The sequence below is a fragment of the Schistocerca gregaria genome, chromosome 1 (genome assembly GCF_023897955.1).
Source record: "Schistocerca gregaria isolate iqSchGreg1 chromosome 1, iqSchGreg1.2, whole genome shotgun sequence".
In the NCBI taxonomy this organism is placed as follows: Eukaryota; Metazoa; Arthropoda; class Insecta; order Orthoptera; family Acrididae; genus Schistocerca; species Schistocerca gregaria.
This window is the reverse complement of record NC_064920.1, coordinates 970,983,857-971,007,549: the sequence shown is the minus strand read 5'-3', so window position 1 is coordinate 971,007,549 and position 23,693 is coordinate 970,983,857. Positions and strand designations below refer to the sequence as shown.

At 41.6% G+C, this 23,693-nt stretch overlaps 1 protein-coding gene across 3 annotated transcripts in view; it reads right to left on the bottom strand.

Annotated features, from left to right (window-relative positions):
• The window catches only part of LOC126276727 (regulator of G-protein signaling loco), a 236,652-nt gene that overhangs the window by 209,981 nt on the left and 2,978 nt on the right, over positions 1–23,693 (bottom strand). Inside the window, exon 1 of one of the 3 annotated variants that reach the window (XM_049977302.1) lies at positions 3,234–3,348. The exons of the other annotated variants lie outside the window; for them this stretch is intronic. Coding sequence (XP_049833259.1) covers positions 3,234–3,278 — 45 coding nt within the window. The 5' untranslated portion in view covers positions 3,279–3,348. Of the gene's footprint in view, positions 1–3,233; positions 3,349–23,693 lie in introns of those variants that run through there. 3 annotated transcript variants of the gene reach the window in all.

Genomic DNA, 23,693 nt, shown 5'->3' with positions numbered 1-23,693 from the left:
AAATAGTATATTAATTTCAGGCCACTGATGACTCAGAGCACTATGGGACTTAGCATCTGAGGTCATCAGTCCCCTAGAACTTGGAACTACTTAAACCTAACTAACCTAAGGACATCACACATATCCATGGCCGAGGCAGGATTCGAACCTGCGACCGTAGCAGTCGCGCGGTTTCAGACTGAAGCGCCTAGAAGCGCTCGGTCACAACTACCGGCTCAGGCCACTTATGTTGACGTGCAAATAACAGATGATCCAAAGTAATAATTACCAACATAATATGTTCAGCGCAGTTTCATCCTCCCGTTTTTTTTAACAGTCGATTGTGATCGATCTTCGTATCGCTGAGAGGCAAACTAACTGTATGTAATTGTATATATTGTTTCCTGAAGGCGATTGATTAAGTAACATTTGGATGCAGCAGTTCAAGGTATTGTTGTTGAATTAGGATTACTCGAATATGAAATTGTGAGGCTGTCACATACTGTTTCCATACGCTCATTATAAACAAACTACTCACAGTGTCTATGCTGCCACTGTGTTAATAATACAAAATTTTTAAGACAATAGTAATGTCAAATGTAAACGTGGTTATCTAATGCGCATTTGTTCAAAAATTTAGTTGAGACCCTCATAATATGTCTATTTCGTGTGGTCATACGACTTCAGTACAGACTCTACTATTTGAAGAAGTCTGCGTTGGGTTGTTAATTTGCTTGGTTCAATCTACATTCTGTGTAATTTTAGAAGTTCGTGCACAGTTAATTGGATACTAGACCTAACTACACGTAGTTAATTTTTTTCCAAATAAAATATTAGCTGCACCCTCCTCAATCTGAATACTGACTACCTCTGTTCAAAATTTCTATGAGGCAGATTCTTACTATCGTGTTCGCCTACTCCAACAAACATGAGGTACGAAGTTCAATAAGTTTCTAATCTCTCCCGGGGTGAAGATTTATTAACATCTCAACCAGTCCGTTGTCTTGTGTAACAAAGAGGACATAATGAGTTCGCTAAGTTTATCAATGGCCAGCAATTACATTACGAACAGCAGTCCTCCCACGCAAAGATGAACTATCCTGATTTTCATTTCAGAGAAGTTGGCGTTCCTGTCGGTGGCCACAAAGGCTGTTAGCCGTTTCAGCGGAAGTATGAATCACGCCTCCTGGAAGAACAACTGTTTTATGGAGGTCATTGCCGACAAAAGGACAAGCAGTGAGGAACGGAAGTTCAGACTCCTTCTACGAGAAAACCACATAACGAGAACACGAAACAAAATGTATAAAACGAAATGAACTTCCAAACTGTGACAACGCGCACTTGTTTCCGTCCGAAGAAACCTGTTTCACTAGCGGAAACTTACACAAAGCGTACACTTAACCGGATGCTAGAATAATATGTTAACTGGTTTCAAAATCTACAGAAAATAGATCTACGCTGTTAGTAGTTCAGATATTTCCAGTTTTAATCAACAATCTTATTTATGAATGGCCGAAATCTTCTAACGTTTATCTAAAAATATTGTTACTAATTATAACGTGCCTTTTGAGTTGTATACTAACTAGTGCTGGAAAGTGAAGCTTACACTTCTATTACGATTAACAATAACATTTGAGACTGCTTACAAGTCGTATAGATCAATCACACATTGTTAAACAGGCAGCTTTACCATGATGCGAAGGAAAATAAAATGCACTACCGACACAACAAAAACGGAAGCAGTCATGAATATGACGTCTGCTTCGAACGCTACCGTGCTCTAGTGGACTTGCTGCGATGACGAAGTGCACTCGCCTTACTTCGAGCTGAAACCCAGCGCGAAATTTTCCATATTTCAACACACAGTCGGCGCACCGCACTATGAGATTTCAATCAAGCAACGAAAGTATTACATGATAAGCGATGTTTCTCATTTAAGGTACTGAGAACAGTTTCTCACCATTCGTGATAATTTTCTATTCGAAAAAAGAAAACCAAAAACTAGATTTAGTCTATGTAACATTACTGAGCTGTTGGGAAGTTCTATCTATCAATTCTGTACGCTATTGCAAAGGGATATTTTAAAACGACGGTTTAAATGTTTACGACAGGAGTTCTTCTGATCTACTATCCTCTTTATTAACTCATCGCGAATTACAATTAAATAATGATTCAAGTGTCATTCGCGATGAGTTTTTAAAGGGTGTAGATAGTAGATCAGAAGTACTCCTATCGTAAAAATTTACCGAAGCCACAGTCTGTAAACCAGGTTAACTTACTTAATAGCATAAAATACAATGAAGATTTTTACGAATAACTTCCAAGCAAGCTGCCGTTAAAATGATGTACGCTTTGAACAGCGAGCCTATTGGAGATCGCCATTCTTCGACAGCCATGGTTAGAGTAAGTTTTTAAGGCTCTCAAAAACTGCAAATGATGCATCTCTATCACATACTTACATAGAGTCTCTTTACACTAAGCAGTATCGACGATAAAAGAAAACAGTCATTACGTGAAAAACGATACCAGTTTCTTATGCTCACAATGATTAGCTAGAAATAATCAAAATCAAATGGCTCTGAGCACTATGGAACTTAACATCTTAGGTCATCAGTCCCCTAGAACTTAGAGCTACTTAAACCTAACTAACCTAAGGACATCACACACACCCATGCCCGAGGCAGCATTCGAACCTGGGACCGTAGCAGTCCCGCGGTTCCGGACTGCAGCGCCTAGAACCGCCCGGCCACCGCGGCCGGCTAGAATGTAGTCACTGGAAGCTTATACACATAGCACCAACAAACTGAATATCCTACGTTCTCTGTAACAGGCTTTCACGCGGCACAGTGCGAAAAACGTCACGTAAGCGTTGTATTGTCCATATCTGCATTTTTTTCCACTAAAGGAACCAATCCGGAAACATCCAATGTTAGTTTCGAAGACCTACCGCGTCCAGAGCACGCCTATACGAATGACAGGTTCCTCTCCATCAGCGATTCTCACAACGTGACGCAGCAGCTGCGCGGGGTTACTATATAATGGATTTACGAGCAAGAAATTGCAATCGTGCTCGCATCCGCAGAGAACATCTCTTCGACTTGGGAACGTAGTAACCTAAGGCTCTCCGCGTATGTTATTCAGCAGGATCCACGAATTACCGCGCGCGTGATTACCTGTATCCCGAGATGACGCGGCAAAGCGTCGTGTCAGGTAGAAGTCGAGGGAAGAATACAGGCGTTTGGTGTGGCACGTACCTGCTGCTGGAGGCCGTGCACGCTGCAGACAACATAGCCGAACATGGTGGCATCGCCCCGGCCGGGCGCCCAGCCGCTACTGCCGCCCTCTGACACGGCTCAACGAGCCACGATTATCGCTGAAGGACGGAATGCGCCGCCGTGGCTCACACTCCTACAACACAGCCGCTTTCTTTTCTCAAGCGTACCGCCGTGTCACAAACAACACGCTCCTCTCTATACCGTGAACGGAAACTGTACGGTCAATACAAGAAAATGTTCTACAATTTCATTATTAATTCTTGGGTGTCACTAAAGGAATCGACGGTACGCCCCCTTCATCGGGTATCTTTGCACTGAAGAAGGGAAAAAAAAAAAAAAAATGAAATGATAGTATGGCATTTTTGGCCGGGAGCCCCATGCGGGAAAGTTCGGCCGCCGTATTGCAAGTCCTTTTTAATTGACGCCACTTCGGCGACTTGCGAGTCGGGGATGATGAAGAACACACAACACCCAGTCATCACGAGGCAGAGAAAATCACTGAACCCGCCGGGAATCGAACCCGGGACCCCGTGCGCCGGAAGCCAGAACGCTACCGCAAGAGCACGAGCTGCGGACTTTGCATTAAAGAACGTTCACGTGATGTTTATAATTACACTTATACACCAAAACACTACGATCACTGCCCACCGTGACATTGGATGCCGCCTGGTGACCTTACGAGTAGTGGCGCTGTAACATGAGATAAGCGATTTTGACAAAAGGGCAGTATTATTACGCAAAGCCTGTGAACGAGTATCTCGAGAATGGCGAAGTTGCTCGAATTTTCCAAGTGCTACTGTCGTAAGAATCTACGGAATGAGGTAGGATAGTGAAACTACCACTAGGCGCTAGACGGTTGTGCGTCCACGAATCCTCATAGAACATGCGGTTCGGAGGCTTGTCTGCTCTGTAAAGTAGCAATGATGGTGATCTGTGACATATTTGCCGACAGAGCACAATGCTGGGGCACGCACAAGTGTTTCGGGGCACACCGTTCATCAGACAATGTTCAACAAGGAGCTTCGCAGCAGACCACCCCTACGTGTTCACATGTTGACCCGACGACATCGTCAATTACGATTGCACTGGCGACGGGAGTATCACCAAGCGAGGTGGCACAGTGGTTACCACACTGGACTCGGATTCGGAGGACGACGGTTCAAACTAGTGTCCGGCCATCCTTATTGAGGTTTCCCGTGATTTCCCTAAATAGCTTCAGGCAAATGCCGCCACGGTTCCTTTGAATGGGTACGGCCGATTTCCTTCCCCATTCTTCCTAATCCGAGCTTCCGCTCCGTCTCTAATGACCACACTGTCGATGGGACGTTAAACACTACTCTCCTCCTCCTCTGGACCATCGGGATTCGACCGTCGATCAATGGAAACATGTCGGCTCTTCGGGTGAATCATATTTATGCGACACTAGGTCGATGGTCATCTCCACGAACGCCGTCATCGGGGTGAAGGGTGGCTCGAAACGTGCAGCGCGCCACGAGTGGGAACAGTATCATACTATGGCAGACACTCTCCTGTGCTTAGATGGAACCTGTAGTAGTTGGGTTGGTTGAGTTGATTTCGGGGAAGAGACCAAACAGCGAAGTCATCGGTCTCATCAGATTAGTAAAGGATGGGGAAGGAAGTCGGCCGTGCCCTGTCAAAGGAACCATCCCGGCATTTGCCTGAAGCGATTTAGGGATATCACGGAAAACCTAAATCAGGATGGCTGGACGCAGGATTGAACCTGTAGTAGTAATCGAAGTCACGCTGACAGCTGCGAACCAACTGCATCACTTCACGTTTTTTGTCTCTCCCGACGATGATGTCCCTTTTCAGCAGTATAACAAACCGTGTCTCGAAGCCAGAACCCTGCTACAGTGGTTTGACGAGCTTTACAGTGAACTCACGTTGACGTCTCTGGGACCAAATTCGCCTGATATAAAGCCTACACAACTCATCTGGGTCGTTATCGGGTGCCATCAATACGTAAGCAAATCAGCGGCCAGTCATTTACGCGAATTGCACGACCTGCAATCTGTTAGGAAGATTGAAAAGTCGTTTTAAGAGATAAAAACTTGATGGATATCTTGAACGGATATAGTATAGAACATATCAAACACCTAACTTACCATCGCGTCTCCCTATCCCTGTACCTAACCACAGAGCACATTTGGACCCTTCTGGTCATTGACTGCACTAATGAAGGAACGTGAAGAATTGATATGCATAAGGGAGCACATCGTTCGTGTCAAGACTTTCACAAATTAATTCACACCAATGGTGGCAAATATGAGGTCGAAAAATATTAAATTTCTAGTTCCTATCTGTCTAACGTCGTTCCAGCTTAAAACGCTACAGGATAATTCAAGACAATGGAAGGTTCATTGTTTTCTGCACCTCTTAGATGTGGTATACGGTAACAATTCAACGCTTCCATAAAATGACACATACGCCAGTTAAATTGTGTCCACGTACGTAATCTATTCTCACAGCACGCCGTTTGAAAGGGCCGTAAACAAAGAAGGCGGGTCGTAAACCGAAAGCCTTCTCTGTTTCGCTATCCGCGACTACGTCCTTATAGTTCAGCGAGCGTTCCATAATACGTTTGAGTGTGATCCCCGCGCGATAATATCCGTAGATGGTGTAATCCATTCAAAACAGTCGGTGCACTGATCGTGAGAGACCATATTTTGAGACAAATCTCTTGGGAGGTGGGTTAGTGGGTTTCGTACCACGTAGAGGTGTTCCAATAAAACTTTTTGACAGTTAAAACCATTTTGTAACTTTACGTTGTTTAATCTGTTTAAAACACATTCCCCTGTGCAGTACCAGCTGATTACGATACTTGGCAATTACGCTGTACTTCCTGAAACATCCAACACAACGAAGGATAAATATAATTGTACATCACTGATAACGCGAACTGGTACAATTTCTTTATAACATTATATGACGGCTCAGTATTGCGGAGCTGGGTTCGTTGCCTTCATCGCTACTACATTATCGTTATTCCTCGTTGTGGTGGATATTTCAGAAAGCACTTGATAGTGGTCATACGCCGAAATGATCTAACAAAGCCCAAGTCAATGAAAAATTCTTTTTAAACGTATTAAACAGCTTTAAGTGGGGAACTGCTTGTAATCTTCAAATAGTTTACTGCAGCGATGAAGCCATGCACAAGGAACTTAATTTTTAGGAAGCGTTTGAAACTACGTCCGTTACGTCTTTAATCGTTAGCTCTCAAGCCTACGACAACGGTTCGAGTACCATTGTCACAAACGTGTTCGTGCTGGAAGTGGACTATCTTTATCGTATCGTCTTTGGTTCTAGAACAAGAATTCATGTTTATGTAACAGTAAACGCTCACAACATGAGTATCTGGGAATCCGAAAATTACCGAGTTTCTTCAATGCGAAAGTGCAAAACAGAATGCTTTTTATTCCAGTATTTCAAAAGTCTAGTTTATGTACCGTTTTCTCAACTACATCTACATCTACATCCATACTCCGCAAGCCACCTGACGGTGTGTGGCGGAGGGTACCCTGAGTACCTCTATCGGTTCTCCCTTCTATTCCAGTCTCGTATTGTACGTAGAAAGAAGGATTGTCGGTATGCCTCTGTGTTGGCTCTAATCTCTCTGATTTTATCCTCATGGTCTCTTCGCGAGATATACGTAGGAGGGAGCAATAAACTGCTTGACTCTTCGATGAAGGTATGTTCTCGAAACTTTAACAAAAGCCCGTACCGAGCTACTGAGCGTCTCTCCTGCAGAGTCTTCCACTGCAGTTTATATATCATCTCCGTAACGCTTTCACGATTACTAAATGATACTGTAACGAAGCGCGCTGCTCTCCGTTGGATCTTCTCTATCTCTTCTATCAACCCTATCTGGTGCGGATCCCACACTGCTGAACAGTATTCAAGCAGTGGGCGAACAAGCGTACTGTAACCTACTTCCTTTGTTGTCGGATTGCATTTCCTTACGATTCTTCCAATGAATCGCAGTCTGGCATCTGCTTTACCGACGATCAACTTTATATTATCATTCCATTTTAAATCACTCCTAATGCGTACTCCCAGATAATGTATGGAATTAACTGCTTCCAGTTGCTGACCTGCTATTTTGTAGCTAAATGATAAGGGACCTATCTTTCTATGTATTCGCATCACATTACACTTGTCTACATTGAGATTCAATTGCCATTCCGTGCACCATGCGTCAATTCGCTGCAGATCCTCCTACATTTCAGTACAATTTTCCAATGTTGCAACCTCTCGATACACCACAGCATCATCTGCAAAAAGCCTCAGTGAACTTCCGATGTCATCCACCAGGTCATTTATGTATATTGTGAATAGCAACGGTCCTATGACACTCCCCTGCGGCACACCTGAAATCACTCTTACTTCGGAAGACTTTTCTCCATTGAGAATGACATGATGCGTTCTGTTATCTAGGAACTCCTCAATCCAATCACACAATTGATCTGATAGTCCGTATGCTCTTACTTTGTTCATTAAACGACTGTGGGGAACTGTGTCAAACGCCTTGCGGCAGTCAAGAAACACGGCATCTACCTGTGAACCCGTGTCTAAGGCCCTCTGAGTCTCGTGGACGAATAGCGCGAGCTGGGTTTCACACGACCGTCTTTTTCGAAACCCATGCTGATTCCTACAGAGTAGATTTCTAGTCTCCAGAAAAGACATTATACTCTAACATAATACGTGTTCCAAAATTCTACAACTGATCGACGTTAGAGATATAGGTCTATAGTTCTGCACATCTGTTCGACGTCCCTTCTTGAAAACGGGGATGACCTGTGCCCTTTTCCAATCCGTTCCTTCGCGTACTCTGTGTAAAATCGAACTGGTATCCCATCAGGACCAGCGGCCTTTCCTCTTTTGAGCGATTTTAATTGTATCTCTATTCCTCTGTCGTCTATTTCAATATCTACCATTTTGTCAACTGTGCGACAATCTAGAGAAGGAAGCACAATGCAGTCTTCCTCTGTGAAACAGCTTTGGAAGAAGACATTTAGTATTTCGGCCTTTAGTCTGCCATCCTCTGTTTCAGTACCATTTTGGTCACAGAGTGTCTGGACATTTTGTTTTGATCCACCTACCGCTTTGACATAGGACCAAAATTTCTTAGGATTTTCTGCCAAGTCAGTAAATAGAACTTTACATTCGAATTCATTGAAAGCCTCTCGCATAGCCCTCCTCACACTACATTTCGCTTCGCCTAATTTTTGTTTGTCTGCAAGGCTTTGGCTATGTTTGTGTTTGCTGTGAAGTTCCCTTTGCTTACGCAGCAGTTTTCTAACTCTGTTGTTGTACCACGGTGGCTCTTTCCCATCTCTTACGATCTTGCTTGGCACATACTCATCTAACGCATATTGTACCATGGTTTTGAACTTTGTCCACTGATCCTCAACACTATCTGTATTTGAGACTAAACTTCTGTGTTGACCCGTCAGGTACTCTGCAATCTGCTTTTTGTCACTTTTGCTAAACAGAAAAATCTTCCTACCTTTTTTTAATATTTCTATTTACGGCTGAAATCATCGATGCAGTAACCGCTTTATGATCGCTGATTCCCTGTTCTGCATTAACTGATTCAAATAGTTCGGGTCTGTTTGTCACCAGAAGGTCTAATATGTTATCGCCACGAGTCGGTTCTCTGTTTAACTGCTCAAGGTACTTTTCAGATAAAGCACTTAAAAATATTTCACTGGATTCTTTGTCCCTGCCACCCGTTATGAACGTTTGAGTCTCCCAGTCTATATCCGGCAAATTAAAATCTCCACCCAGAACTATGACATGGTGGGGAAATCTACTCGAAATATTTTCCAAATTATTCTTCAGGTGCTGAGCCACTGAATCAGATGTGAATAGAACTGCTTATCTTGATAAGCTACAGCTACAGTTTTTCTGCAACTGCAACGTGGGTCACAGTACTTCATTTGGAAAAAAAGCTGGAGCGTCTCTTCAATTGAGCAATCCTAAATGGGGCTGGTTAACTGGCGAGCCCCCAATTGCGGGTCTGGCTGCAAGAGACCTGTCACCATAGCTCGCTTACCGTGTTCCCCATGTTCACTCGTCCGACGCCATGCGACTTCTTTATTTGTGTCTTCTAATGAATTGTATGTATGGGATTTCGCTGCCAGCTGATTACGAGACTTGATAATCACGGTTGGAACAATCGTGGAACAGTCAGTTACTTCATACTTGTTGATCAAAGTATGGGAAGAACTAGCATATCGACTGGACGTTAACTGCGCGAGATTGCCACCATATGCACCGATAGAACGTACCTTTTCCGATATACTTGGGTTCAATTTTTCTGTTAAATAACGTAACTCAAATGATGCAAAGTCAAAGGATTCTATGTAGCAGAATAATTCCACTGCAAATGACATTAAAGCCCGTGGTACGGGCCTTTAGCTGTGCATGGCACAGAGTGTTGGCCAATGACTGAACAATTGTGCATGATCTCAGTTTCATGGAAAAGTGAATGATGCGTCGGATAAAAGAGTTGACTGACAGACTGCTTAAAAAACATCGTCAGACAACTGATATGAACGTGGCACCTGTCATCGCCAAAATGTGAGAGAACTGCCTTGCATGGTATGGACATGTAACCTCACTGTCTTTCATTTCCCGTAATAGGACTACTCCCTTTTCGTTTCAATTCACGATATGGAAATCACTCACTCATTACCTATAATTGTAATAATGTTTGAAAGACTAAAAAAGTACTTTACATGAACTGATGTAATCTGCGTGAGGGGCAGAGTTACACGTATCTAAGAAATGTTAAAATGACCATAGTTAATGTTTCAGGGCACGAGTACAGCACATGCAGTGTTAGAAGGCACTCGTTGCTACAACGCTAATTACCTTGCGATAAAAATAAACTTTTTTAGTATTACATACCCTAATGAAATTTAAGAATGCCTATTCCTGATTGCTGACAATAATAACTAATTGTTCAAGTATTTTTTACGAAATACTTTGTCAGTACGAAAATTAATGAATTGCATTGCCATACATTACTTTTACTAAATGTGAGAACAGCTATGTTTTTTAATTTTATTTCGTTTGATGGAAATATGAACAGTAATCCACACAGCACTATAATGGCATACTGCTATTAACGAAGTAAAAATCCGAGTGTAAGTGTATGAATGAGCCTTCTTCCTTTTTTTCCTATTTTGTATGACCTCATTGCCGACTGAAGAATGACGAGTTTATTTATAGTAATAATATGTCTGCCATTCACACTTAAGTAACTGCGTAATCAAAATTCAGTATGATTATTTATAACAACAATCTGTCAGTGCCATCCGCAATGAACAGCGAAATCGAAATTCAGTACAAGAGTTGTAATAACATTACATTTTTCTTTTCGTTTGTGTATGTTCCTGCCTTGTTATTCGGGCGGTTTATTTCGCCTCTATAGCCGAGGTCACTTTTAAACACGTCTGTGCGTGGCGCTCGACTCGGAGGTAAGCCGCTTAGAATCCTGGTGATCAAATTTTCACTGCCAGTATTTAGCTAGCCTGGAGAGGAGAGGTCGTGACGTGAAGTTTCCAATCACCACTCTTTGCGCCAATGCCCAGGATTAAATTAAAAACCTCTCTCCTGTGTCTCGTGAAACGAGGGACTGTTTGTGGTGCGTCCGTAGGATGGGGACGTTAAGCCCGGCAGTTCTCGTGGTGCTTTTTGAGAAGAGCAGGCTATGTGCCGGCACCGGGTTTCACCCTCTACCTTCCTTTCATATTATTTTTGTCATCTGTCTTCCGACTGGTTTGATGCGGACTGCCAGAAATTCCTCTCCTGTCTCACCTTTTCCTATTAGAGTAGCGCCTGCAAGTCCTCGGTTATTTGCTGGATGTATTCCAATTTCTGTCTCCCTCTACAGTTTCTGTCCTCTACAAATCCCTCTAGCACCACGGAAGTTATTCTCTGGTGTCTTAACACATGTCCCATCATTAAGTCCCTTCTTTTTGCCAACGTTTTCCACATATTCCTTTCCTCGCCGAATCTGCGCAGAACCACCTCATTCCTTACCTTATCAGTCCACCAAATTTTCAATATTATTCTGTAGCACCTCACGTCAAAAGCTTCGATTCTCATTTGTTCCGGTTTTCCCACAGTCCATATTTCACCGGTATACAATGCTGTGATCAAAGGGTACATTCTCAGAAATTTCTTCCTCAAATTAAAGCCCACGTTTGATACCAGTAGAATTCTCTTGGCCAGGTAGGCGCTTTTTGGAAGTGCTAGTTTCCTTTTTATGTCCTCCTTGCTCCGACCTTCACGGGTTATTTTGCTGCCCTTCCTCCGTCCGTCACGGGTAATTTTGCTGCCTAGGCAGCAGTATTTCGTAACTTCGTCTACCTCATTATCACCAACACTCTGTCCCCTTTTTTCTTCTTCTCATTACTTTCGTCTTCCTTCAATTTACACTCAATCCATATTCTATACTCATTAGAATGTTGATTCCATTCAATAGATCCTTTAGTTCTTCACTTACACTGAAGACAGTAATGTTATCAGCAAATACTATCTCTGGTATCCTTTCACCTTGAATTTTAATCCCACTCCTGAGCCTTTCTTTTATTTTCGTCACTGCTTCTTCGATATGTAGATTGAACAGTAGGGGCGAGAGACTACATCCCTGTCTTGCACCCTTTTTAATTCCGGCACTTCGTTCTTGGTCTTATAGTCTCATTATTCCCTCTGGTACCTGTACATACTGTATATTGCCCGTCTTTCCCTGTAGCTTACCGCTATTTTTCTCAATTTCGAACATCTTGTATCATTCTACATCGTCAAGCGCTTTTTCCAGGTGACAAATCCTAAGAACGTGCCCTGATTTTTCTTCAGTCTTGCTTCCATTTTCAACTGCAACGTCAGAATTGTCTCTCTGGTGTCGTTACCTTTCCTAAAGCCAAACTGATCGTCATCTAACAGATTTTTAATTTTCTTTTCCATTCTTCTGTATATTATTCTTGTCAGCAACTTGGATGCATGAGCTGTTAAGATGATTGTACGATAATTCTCGAACTTCACCGGCTCTTGCAATATTCGGAATTGTGTGGGCAATTTTTTTCCGAAAATCTCATGGTATATCGCCAATCTCTCATTCTACACCATGACGTGGATAATATTTTTGTTGTCGCTTCCGTTAATGATATTAGAAATTCCGATGGAATATTATGTATTCATTCTGCCTTATATGATCTTTCCCAAAGGTTTTTTAACTTATGATTCTAATACTGCATACACAACCTCTGCTCTATCCACTCCGGTTTCTTTTTGTCATGAGCAGCGATGCTGGATTCTTGCATCTGCTCCCCCTACGGTCATTCCCTGAGTATGGGACTAATTATTATTATTATTATTTTATTATTACAGCGCTTAGTGTGGTGGTGAACGAACTCTGTTGGTATTCAATAGCCCGAATGCCCTGTTCTAAAATTAAAAACGCACACTAAACAACAGTCTTCGCTAAAATAGTTACGTCTTCTCAGAGCAAAAAAAAAAAACAGATACACAACGTAAGTGGCATGGAGTGCCAATGTGATTACGATGCAATCAGAGATTGCTCTCAATACGCGACATAGTTTCATTTGAATAATTTTGGGGAGCCCTTTACCGCTATAATGCACAGAGAGCAGCAAAAGGCACATGAGAAAGTTTTAGTCTTAGCTCATTGTAAATGGAGTAAGAGTTGGACGGATACATTTACTGAAGATAGGCGTCTAGAAGACTGGCTGTATCGAAACAAATGGCGAATTTTGATCCACAAACTGAAACCTCTGACCACTGGATAATGTTAGGAAGTAGCAGACGTTACATGTATACTGATGCGAAAAAAATCGCAGTACCACAAAATAGATCATGGAGAGTAATGAAATTTCGGGGATACATTTGTCTCGGTAACATGTTTAGTGATTAACATTGCGAGATGACAAGTTAACGTAAGGGCGAGACAAGCCATTGCAAATGTGAGACGCTGGTACATTGATAACCGGTGTAACAGGCAGAATGTTGAATGCAAGCACGAAAACGTACGTGAATTGTGTTGAACAGGTGCCGGATGTCAATTTGTGGGATGGAGTTACATGTCTGTTTCACTTGGTCGGTCAACACAGGGACGGTAAATGCTGCTTGTGGATGACGCCGGAGTTGCGTGCGATCTGGTGATCCAGCAGGCCAAGGGGGAACAAGCTGATACTCTGTAGAGCCTATTGGTTACAACACCGTATGTGGGCGAGAGTTTAACTGTTGGAAAATACCTCCTAGACTGTTCTTCCTGATTGACAGCACAACAGGTCCAATCACCAGACCAACGTACAATTTTGCAGTGAAGGTGAGTGGGATAATCACGAGAGTGCCCTTGCTGCCATACGAAACCGCACCCCAGGCCATAACTCTACGTGTAGGTTCAGTGTGTCTAGCACGTAGACTGGTTGGATGCAGGCTCTCAAATGGCCTCCTCCTAACCAACAGACGGCCATCACTGAGACCGAGGCAGAACCAGCTTTCATGAGAAAACACAACAGACTTCCATTCTGCCCTCCAATGAAGTTTCGATTGACACCACTGAAGTCGCAAACGACAATGGTTTGGGGTCATTGGAATGCACGCTAAAAGGAGTCTGGCTCGGAGCTGTCCTTGAAGTAACCGGTTTGTAACAGTTCGTTGTGTCACTTGTGCCAACTACTGCTCAAATTGCTACTGCAGATGCAAAAATGGTTCAAATGGCTATGAGCACTATGGGACTGAACTTCTGAGGTCATCAGTCCCCTAGAACCTAACTAACCTAAGAACATCACACACACATCCGTGCCCGAGGCAGGATTCGAACCTGCGACCGTAGCAGTCGCGCGGTTCCAGACTGTAGCGCCTAGAACCGCTCGGCCAGCCCAGCCGGCTACTGCAGATGCAATATGACGCGACAGTGCCATATGCTGAGCACGATTGTCTTCCCTCTCGGTAGTGCCACGTGGCCGTCCTGAACCTGGTCTCGTAGCGAGCGTACATTGTCGTGACCACTGCTGCCAGCAATCATGTACAGTGGCTACGTTCCTGACCTATTACACGACCTTATTAAATCTCAGCAAGGTGTTGATAATGGCGTCTTTGTCGCCTTCGTGGCGTTCTTGACTGACATCAACTCATCACGTCCGGTCTCAAAGGCAACTAATGCTTACGACCGTTGCAGCGAGCATGTCAAGCAAACCTGATTTCCAGTCCTGCCCCATATTGGCGCTGTTAGCATCGCTCTTATGCGACTGGCGTGAAATTTGAGTATTCATCACCTTTCAGAGGTAAAAATGCGCCTACCAATTTTCGTTTAAGACGCACAGCTCCTTCTAGATGTTGGGAGTTTATTTCCCGTCAGTGTATTTTAAAACTTTTGCTCTCTCGGAGAGGCGTCACATTTCATTGCAGGCAGCGAGCCTCGCCTGTTCAAAGCGATCACCGCTGACACTGGGCACTGAGCGGGTTGCAGAGAGAGTGCGTGTCCTTGCAGCTGGGCCTGGCACGCCGCTGGCATTCGGCACAAACGCAACGCGAAGCAACAGCAACGGGACTGTCGGCTGGCGGGGCGTGACCCCAGGCCGCGTGCCTCTCAGGTCGCCATCCCAAATACTGCAAGCCTACAATCTCACGACCGGATACTCTCTTGCAGTGTACTCGCCTGTACCAAACAGATGTGCCCAAGTAAGAAAGCTTTCCCACTTACTTGGCTGAACATCCCCTCGGGATCTTACAGCATTAACACTGCCACATATAGCTCATCTACGAAGACTACTGAAAACATCCTCAAAAATCAGTGATCGATACTTCTTGCCACGCTGTAGCACTCCTATATGGCAAAGGAAAATAATCATCAGAAATGTCGCCCTTATGGGCACAGCCATTCATTTAATGAGTACTGGCAACTTGTTGTGTACTAGAGCGTGTACGCTTTAGCAACGACAATAGGATAGTTTGTCACGTTTTCGACAACAGTCTGTACTTCTGGAAGCTTACAGGAACACAAATAAAACAATATTTCAGCATATATGAAGCATTAAGGTCCAGGATCACATCGCCTCAGATTATACTCTGCCTAACGCCTGTCGTTGTCGGAGCACAACTGATTTCACTTATTCTCTGGTCTCATCGTTCACCAGGCGCATCACTTGTGGTCAAAGAGTAAGTAGTGATTAAATGTGCAATATGACAGAAGTTACGTATCGATTACTAAGCTCCCAGGCATACACTTATCTTGTTCGAGCTAATACCGATTTAATGCTCTTCCTCCGAGGTCTTCAAAACATCAAAAGGTAAACGAAGGAAATGACTTTTAAACAGCAAGCTTGGATCCCGAGACCGGGAGATTTATGACATATGACTGGTGGATACATAGTTCCAAATACCTAAACCAACAGCTAATTCAATATATGCAGACTGAAGTGACAAATGAAAATTTGTACCACAAATGTCTGAAACCTGAAAAGGTCTCTGGAACCATTTAGTTTCATTGAACTAAAGCACCTATGGCTGGGTTTTAGGAATGATACCCCGTTTCGTTCGATGCTGAGGTGCTATTCGAATACAGCTGGAGAGAACCTGCAATGCTCTTCGAGTTTAGAGGAGAATATTAAGGTGGACTGAGGCGCGGATGGGAATTTGGGTCGAGGAGGGAGGCGCGCTTGCTAGTCCGTGCCATTGTGCAAAGCCAGGGTAGCGTGGTGGTGGTGGTGGTGGCGTTTGGTTTGTGGGGCGTTCAACTGCGCGGTCATCGGCACCCGTACAAGACCCTAATTTCTACACAGTCCAATCTAGTCACTGTCACGAATGATGATGATGAAATGTTGAGGACAACACGAACACCCAGTCCCTGGGCAGGGAAAATCCCCAACCCGTCCGGGGATCGAACCCGGGATGGGTGGCGTAGTGGTTAGCGCAGCTGCCTAGTGAGCAGGAGAACTGGGTTCGGATCCAGACCTTGGTACCGATTTTCATTAGTCCCTTGTCTGCATACATGCCGGGTGATCAAAAAGTCAGTATAAATGTGAAAACTTAATAAACCACGGAATAATGTAGATAGAGGGGTAAAAATTTACACGCATGCTTGGAATGACATGGGGTTTTACTAGGAAAAAAAAAAAATGTATTGCTAGACGCGTGAAAGATCTCTTGCGCGCGTCGTTTGGTGATGATCATGTGCTCAGCCGCCACTTTCGTCATGCTTGGCCTCCCAGGTCCCCAGACCTCAGTCCGTGTGATTATTGGCTTTGGGGTTACCTGAAGTCGCAAGTGTATCGTGATCGACAGACGGATCGCATGATGAGTCTGATAGTGTTGCAGAATGTCCAAGTAACTTAGAAACGAAACATGTCGCTATGAGTAAAGCCTGCGAAAGGTGTAAGAATACTGGCTTTCTAATTATACACTGTCCTTTAAAGGTCAGAACAAAGTCTAGAAATTCAGAGATGAAAATGCGTCTGTATCTACGCGAAAGATCACAAACTGCAAAGAATAAGAGAATCACTCTGGTGTGCATTCCACGATGACGTCACAGAGAAGGCTAACTCGAGATGGAGAAAAAGGCGAAGGAATCGCCTGGAGTTCGACTTAAGCAATCAATAAAAACACGGTGAACTCAAGACGGGATAGGGGTGGGGGGCGGCGAATGCAATCGTTTCCTTGCAAATAACGAGTCTAGTGTATAAACCACAACCAGGTGGCGTCGACTTTTATGTTTACGAAAGGTACTTGCGGTCATCTCTTCAGCGTTAGGGAGTAATGAAAGAACCATCGCCTTCTCCTTAAAAGGAGGTGGGTACGTTAGGCATATGCGTCCAGTGTTTTGCATAAACTCAGACGAGTTAATTTCACTTTGAATGTAAAAATCGTGTAGGTGTTGGCAGAAATTATTTATAAACCTTTTATTATTAAAACCGTAGTGTACAGCTTCTAAATGATTTCGAACATCTAGGCAAAATCGACACAGAGAATGGTATTGTTCACTCCAATCTGAGCCTTCTAAGTCATAAGAGAACAGCAACGGCCCTTCAGCTTTACTTCGGTTAGTAGTTTTCTGTCATTCCAGTAGTTTTACTTCCGTAGGCTTCAAGGCGACGAATCACTTTAAATACGTCGGGTGGAGAAGTAGAAGAACACTAATTTAAACTAGGTGCTTATAACGCTCTCTCACACTGCATAATCTTCAAGTCTTTGGATAAATGCTGCTGTTGCAATAGCGACGATTGCACGTACATTACTGGCTCACTATTCGGGTAATAGCAAAATTCTGCAACTTCTGAAAGAGTGAATTCGGCTTGGACGCACTATTCGGCTGCAATGTACTGGCAAAGAGTCAGAAAGCAAATCCTGAGGCAAGCAAGTCCGTATTGCATGACATGAAGCGTGACAGTAAACTCGAGCAGCAGCCTCCAATCAAATTGCTTCCTGCGCTCAAGGGCAGAGCGAATCCTGTGGAACGGAAGTCAGTAACTGGTATGAAAGGCGCAGCGGGCGTCTCAAGGAATAGTAGTATTGTTTCAAAACATACGATGAGTGGATAAGATGCTTGGCAATTTGCCTCTGTCTCTAGAGTGATTTTCAGAGCCTAGGTAATTATTATGTAAAATGCGCAGACTTTGTGTTTGATGGATGGCCAATATAATTTGGTCGAGAGAGACAGGACAAAGACAACAAGTTTATTGTATGCGAAATAAAAAGGGGCCTGTAGCACTGAAACAACTGAAGTAGAATTCATATGCCTATAACCAGTTTATGGAGCTAAACAGGCCGTGGTCCAGTAACCTACAGTTCGTGCGCGACGTTTTCCCTCGATATGAATCGGCTATTTTTATACATTCAATAGATCTGAAACATAATCAGCGAACCCAGACATACATACTAAATCTCAGCTAATGGCGAGTGTTCTGAAAGCCATCGTACATTAAAGTATAAATGCATCAAGCATTCACTATTCTGCGCGAAATTATTTTAATTTCACAACTTTGCTTCAGTCAGTAGAAGTCTGCATACTGGCACACGAATGAGCCTGAGTTTCACAATGTTACTACAAGGGCGTAAGAAGATTAAGGACTAGAAGAAGAAAAAGAAGCAGCAGAGGAAGAAGAGTCGGACGAGGAGGTGAAACTGACGATGTTCACGTTGTTAAGGAAAGAGGAATGAAACATAATTACGTAAGCGCTGAGGTAACTTTATGTACGGGCTACTGGCAAATGCAAAGCAGCTACTGATAAAGTCAGGGTGGAAAAAATTAGAATAATGATGAGGAAGGCAGAAATCACAACAAAGCCTCCACATTGTCACCTGAAATGATTAAAATGATTCTAAGTATATAAAAAATTACCAAGAGTCAACAGCTGCAGATAACTTTCAAATTGTGTAGGAATTAGTCTTGTTGTTAGTACGAATAATTCTCCGACTTGCTGACAGATTTCTTTGACTTCCATGCTATACATAAAATTTCTGCTGAATACTACACTTTACATCTGTATAACTGCGCCATCGAAAACGAATCCATCATGTTTTAGCATTTTTTTTTTTTTTTTTTTTTTTTTACTGGATGCAGTGTTTCCGAAAAGCGAAAGAGGGAGTGTGTATAGCATATGTTGCGCAACTAAGATCCGCGTAGTGATAGATTGTCTTTGGTACCCTCCTAAATGGGGTCATCACTCTAATGGGGACTAGAGATGTGTCAGAGATTCGTGACGGAAGCACTCAGGTGTAGTGTGGAACCCCACGGAACTTCATCTTGCACACCACAATCCAATGACTAATATTATCCCGAATTTTTGGGATTCGAAATGGCTGTTTAGTGGTCGAGTGCCAAATTGTCATCACGGTTAATGCACTCGAGTTGCTGGAATTCTGGTACTCACGTCTACAGAAAAATAAATAAATATGCACACAGACCTCATGTTCCACTATAAAATAGTAGAGCAAATGAGGAAAACTCTGTCAGTGATACACAAAATCTGCAATGCACTGAGAAGTACTTCGCTGTGGGGACACAAAAAAAGGCACTTTAGTGATAACATGCTCTATTTGAAGCATGAAGCTCAAACACGTACTTCAATATAACAGGAGTCCCTAGTGGGTGTCCTTGGTGTGTTCAGTGATGATGAACGGAGCTGTGTTATGTACTACAAGTTATCTGAAACAGATTGTATGTATATCAAGGAACACTACACAATGGGGACCAAAGGAGTGGGGCAATGCAACTGTTGAGACACTGGCCTCATATACAGGTTAGTGGAGGTGCTCTGTCCGCACATCCTGATTTGGGTTTCCCATGGTTTTCCTAAATCACTAATTAGACAAATGGTGGAATGACTCCCTAATCAAGGCCATAGATGACCTATCCTCACAGACCACCTGCCTAGCCTCCTGAAGCAAGTTCCGTGATTTGCATCTTGTACGTTTGGAGCTACTGATTTGTATTGTGTTACATTAACAATTCCTATATCTTTGGTCATGTTCCTGCAATTAATAATAATAATAATAATAATAATAATAATAATAATAATAATAATATGCAAAATAGAAGGACAGTTAATGTCATTAAACACATATTAGAAAGGACGAGTAAAAACAGAACAAACTGGAGACAGCGCACACGTGAAGTGTGAAGCTATGTCTTATAAGTTATCTGGAGAAAATTGTGTGTAAATAAAGAACTTTGTATAACAAAGCCCACCCAAATGAGGTGCTGCAGCTGTTAAGACACTGACCTCATATTTGGGAGGATGGACTTTGAATTGTCCGGCCATATGGATTCTTATTTTCCATGGTTTTTCCTAAATAATTTCAAGCAAATGCAGGGATGATTCCTTCAGCAACGTCAATGCCATACCACATGTCCTACTCTCATAATGACTTAATATATCCTGTAAGTATATTTTGTGGTATTTATTTTCATTGTCTTATGATGACAAATCGTACATCATTGAGAGATGATCCTTGGATGAAAAAATAAACAAACATTTAGTATTTTATTCATCAATGAAAATTTACGAGCAGTGCAGAATTAAGTACCTGTTTCTCTTCTTTAATTATGTTTTTAGAAGGACATCATTTAGAATAAAAATAAGTGCATTTTCAAATTCCTCGCTCCAGTCACCAGAATAACTTGTTTATTGAACAGTAAATCCTATGCCATTTATCTTAAAATCAAACTAATTTATTATTTACTTTCACTCATTTTCATTCCATAACTAGAGATATTTAATTAAAGTGAAACATTAATTCAATGCAACACGTAATTTAGATTTCCAAAACATGTCCCTAAAGAGCTAAAACATACCATAAAAGCGAGCACTTCTGATGCATGAAAACAAAAGAAGGAAAAACATTAGTAATTTTGACAAAATAGCAGTTGAATATCTATAGTCAAAAGTTAAAATTTCAACATTCGAAACTACTGGTGCATCATTACATAACCATTCTACTTGTAAACAAGCAGTAGGCCTTTGAACAACTTTTCTCTGAACCAACTTATTAATGATTTAAATTGTACCATGTTTTGAGATGGTAACTATTTCTCCTCATCTGGTGCAACTGATTTCTCATCTCTTGGATTCACCAGAACTGAAGTTCCGTGGTACATGTCATTACGAGATGATATTTTAGCAGATGTTTGTCATCTTACCATCACTCTTATGGGAGGAAAAAATATTTTGTCCCATTTTCTTAGAGATCAAGATCAATTAGTGTTTTGCATAAAATGAACATTCTACAAATACATTATAAAGAAAGAAACCATGTCATTGAGAAAAGTAGATTGCAAAGCAATGAACATGAATTAGCAGCATCATTTAGGACTAGTGAGCACACAATGTAATAGGCCTAAATAAACGTCATATTCCGATTCGATAACTGTATGTCAATTGCAGTAGCTGCACATGTTACAATCATGATAACGACAGTATGACATAAAATCAGAAATTAATGACTTTAAGGATTTTTTTCTCAATTTTCACATAACTCTTAAAGTCTAATAAAGTGCGGCTTAATTGATTGGACAGATGCATAAAGAAATAAATTTATATTCTAACAGAATTACATGTACCATGTTAATGAGAAGTAATTCTATTTCTAAACTATGCTCTGATGTTATTAATTGTCCTGTTTCTTGTATAATTTACAATACATTCCAATTCCCTGACAAGAATATCATCTGCTGACAGAATAAAAGACTGAATCACCTGTCCTCTCCAGTGGCATGTTACTATTGTAAGAAGTAGTGTACCAAGCACAAAACATTTCCACCTTATAATGCTCAGATGCAATCTCACTACTTCTTCTGTGAGCAGAGAAAACTGCATTGTTTATTTTTTAACACACAAAGAAAACATGGTATTGAACCATATCATTTGGACCAATAGCTGTCAGTGGATACAGTTATGTAGTTCTTGATATTCCTCACTAGTAGTTATAATGAATACCATAGCAGTGAAAGGAATATGCACTTATGTAACTATACATGCACACAGTGTTCAGAACAGTGACAGGTATGCGGAGGATGAATGCATACTTTCAGCCTGTGATAGCAATAAGTTACTATTTAAGCAACAAATACTCTTTTAGTATAAGCAGAAAATCCTTGAGCTTCTTATGTCACCTATATTTGTAGCTCTGAATAATAAGATTCAAATTATTGTGGACAAAGAATGCTTTCCCCTCAAGCAGTCTCTTTAGTGCAACTTCTGTTGAGGAATAGTAATATCCAAGACTGTACTGTTTTCTTATTTTTTATGTTTTATATCAATCTGTTCTCTTTTGTTCTCATTTTCACTCATTTTTTATTTTCACTGAGCCTACTCAGTTTTCTTTAATCTGCTTTTTTCCCCTTCAGATTAACTGAAACCTTTCATAGAGCTTTGCCAATTCAAAACCAAGCTGTCACATTTCAATGTGCAACCCAAGCCTCAGGTCACACTACAGATCATTATTTAATCATATCTAAGTTTTATTGTTCACATTTGTTGGCTTTCCTAACTAACAACCAACCTGTCACCTTCCAGCCTAATGTAGGGTTTGAGCTGTGCAACATGTCAGTCTGCTATTATAGCCTACATTAAAAAAAAAACAAACTATAAAAGTAAAAGAAAAATTGTCAGTGTTCTGTTCTTCCTCTGTCTATACAAGTACGTCCATCTATGCCACTAAAAATGCCACATCATCATTAAACTACATGGCAAAGCTGACATTCAATGTTGGTAGGTTCAGTTGACCCTTTTTTCTCCATTTTCCATTCTGCAAATTTTGTGAAAGACTGCACCATCCTGGTCTTGTTCATTTTCTTCATTTTTCACACAAATTTTTCAAATTTTTTTTATCTCCTGCCATTCCATAACAGTCAGGGCTACAAACATAAATATATCACTACTTCTATCAGAAGTGAACTTCATTTCCAGTTGCTATCAAGATATTAGCTGCACATTTTCAAAGAAATTTGTGTTTTGAAAAGTTGACATTTGTCACTGAGGCTGATATTAAGGAGTGAGTTTGATCATTAACAGTTCTCTGTCAGGTAATTAATTTTATGTTAAAATGAAGGCAGATGATAAGATTTCTTCATCTTGGTGGCAACATGAATGTATTTACACAAGAATCCAACATACGAACAAATCTAGCATTGATCCTTGTAGCGTGATAACAAGATAAAATTTGATGACAATTTCAGCTGTTTTTGTGTGGCTAAATACTTCGGAATGTAAGAGAAAATTGTTTTTATGTTCTGTTGTTTGAATATAGTCTTTTATATTATTGTTTTTTTTTTTTTTTAATTTTCATTGTTATCTTTATTGTTATCTCCAATGTGATACATTTTTCTTATGGGGTAAGATTGATCACACTGTAGCGCAATACAAATACTGCAATGCACACATACATAGCTAGTAATTTGCATTTTATATGTGTCATAACATTCATTTTCCAGATCATCTAACCATTTTGTATTTATTAAGATAACCTTGTGTCCCTCCGACCACTTTGTCCAATTATAACATCAGCAAAAGTTATGACTGCGGAAGATCACTTGTGATCTACAGAGATCGAATGAAGAAGATATGTCATTTTAAAACTGTAACGAATATCATCATCATCATCATCTGTGGGTCAGTCACTGGTGCCTTCCTCACTCCCTATGCGACATACAGTGGTGAGCATATTCAAAAGCATAGGGTACAAAATGGCTATCAATGTCATCTTTGCTGCAAAAAATCATGTTGTGCTGCTGGGGTTCAGTACAGTCCAACTTCAAATGGTGGAGTTATAATACAATATTAATGCACTGGTTTGGTGGATCTATTCTCCAACATGCCAAGCATATAGAAGACATTAAAATTATTCTTGGAGACAATTTATTATTTAGTTCAGGCTCTGTAATGTTCA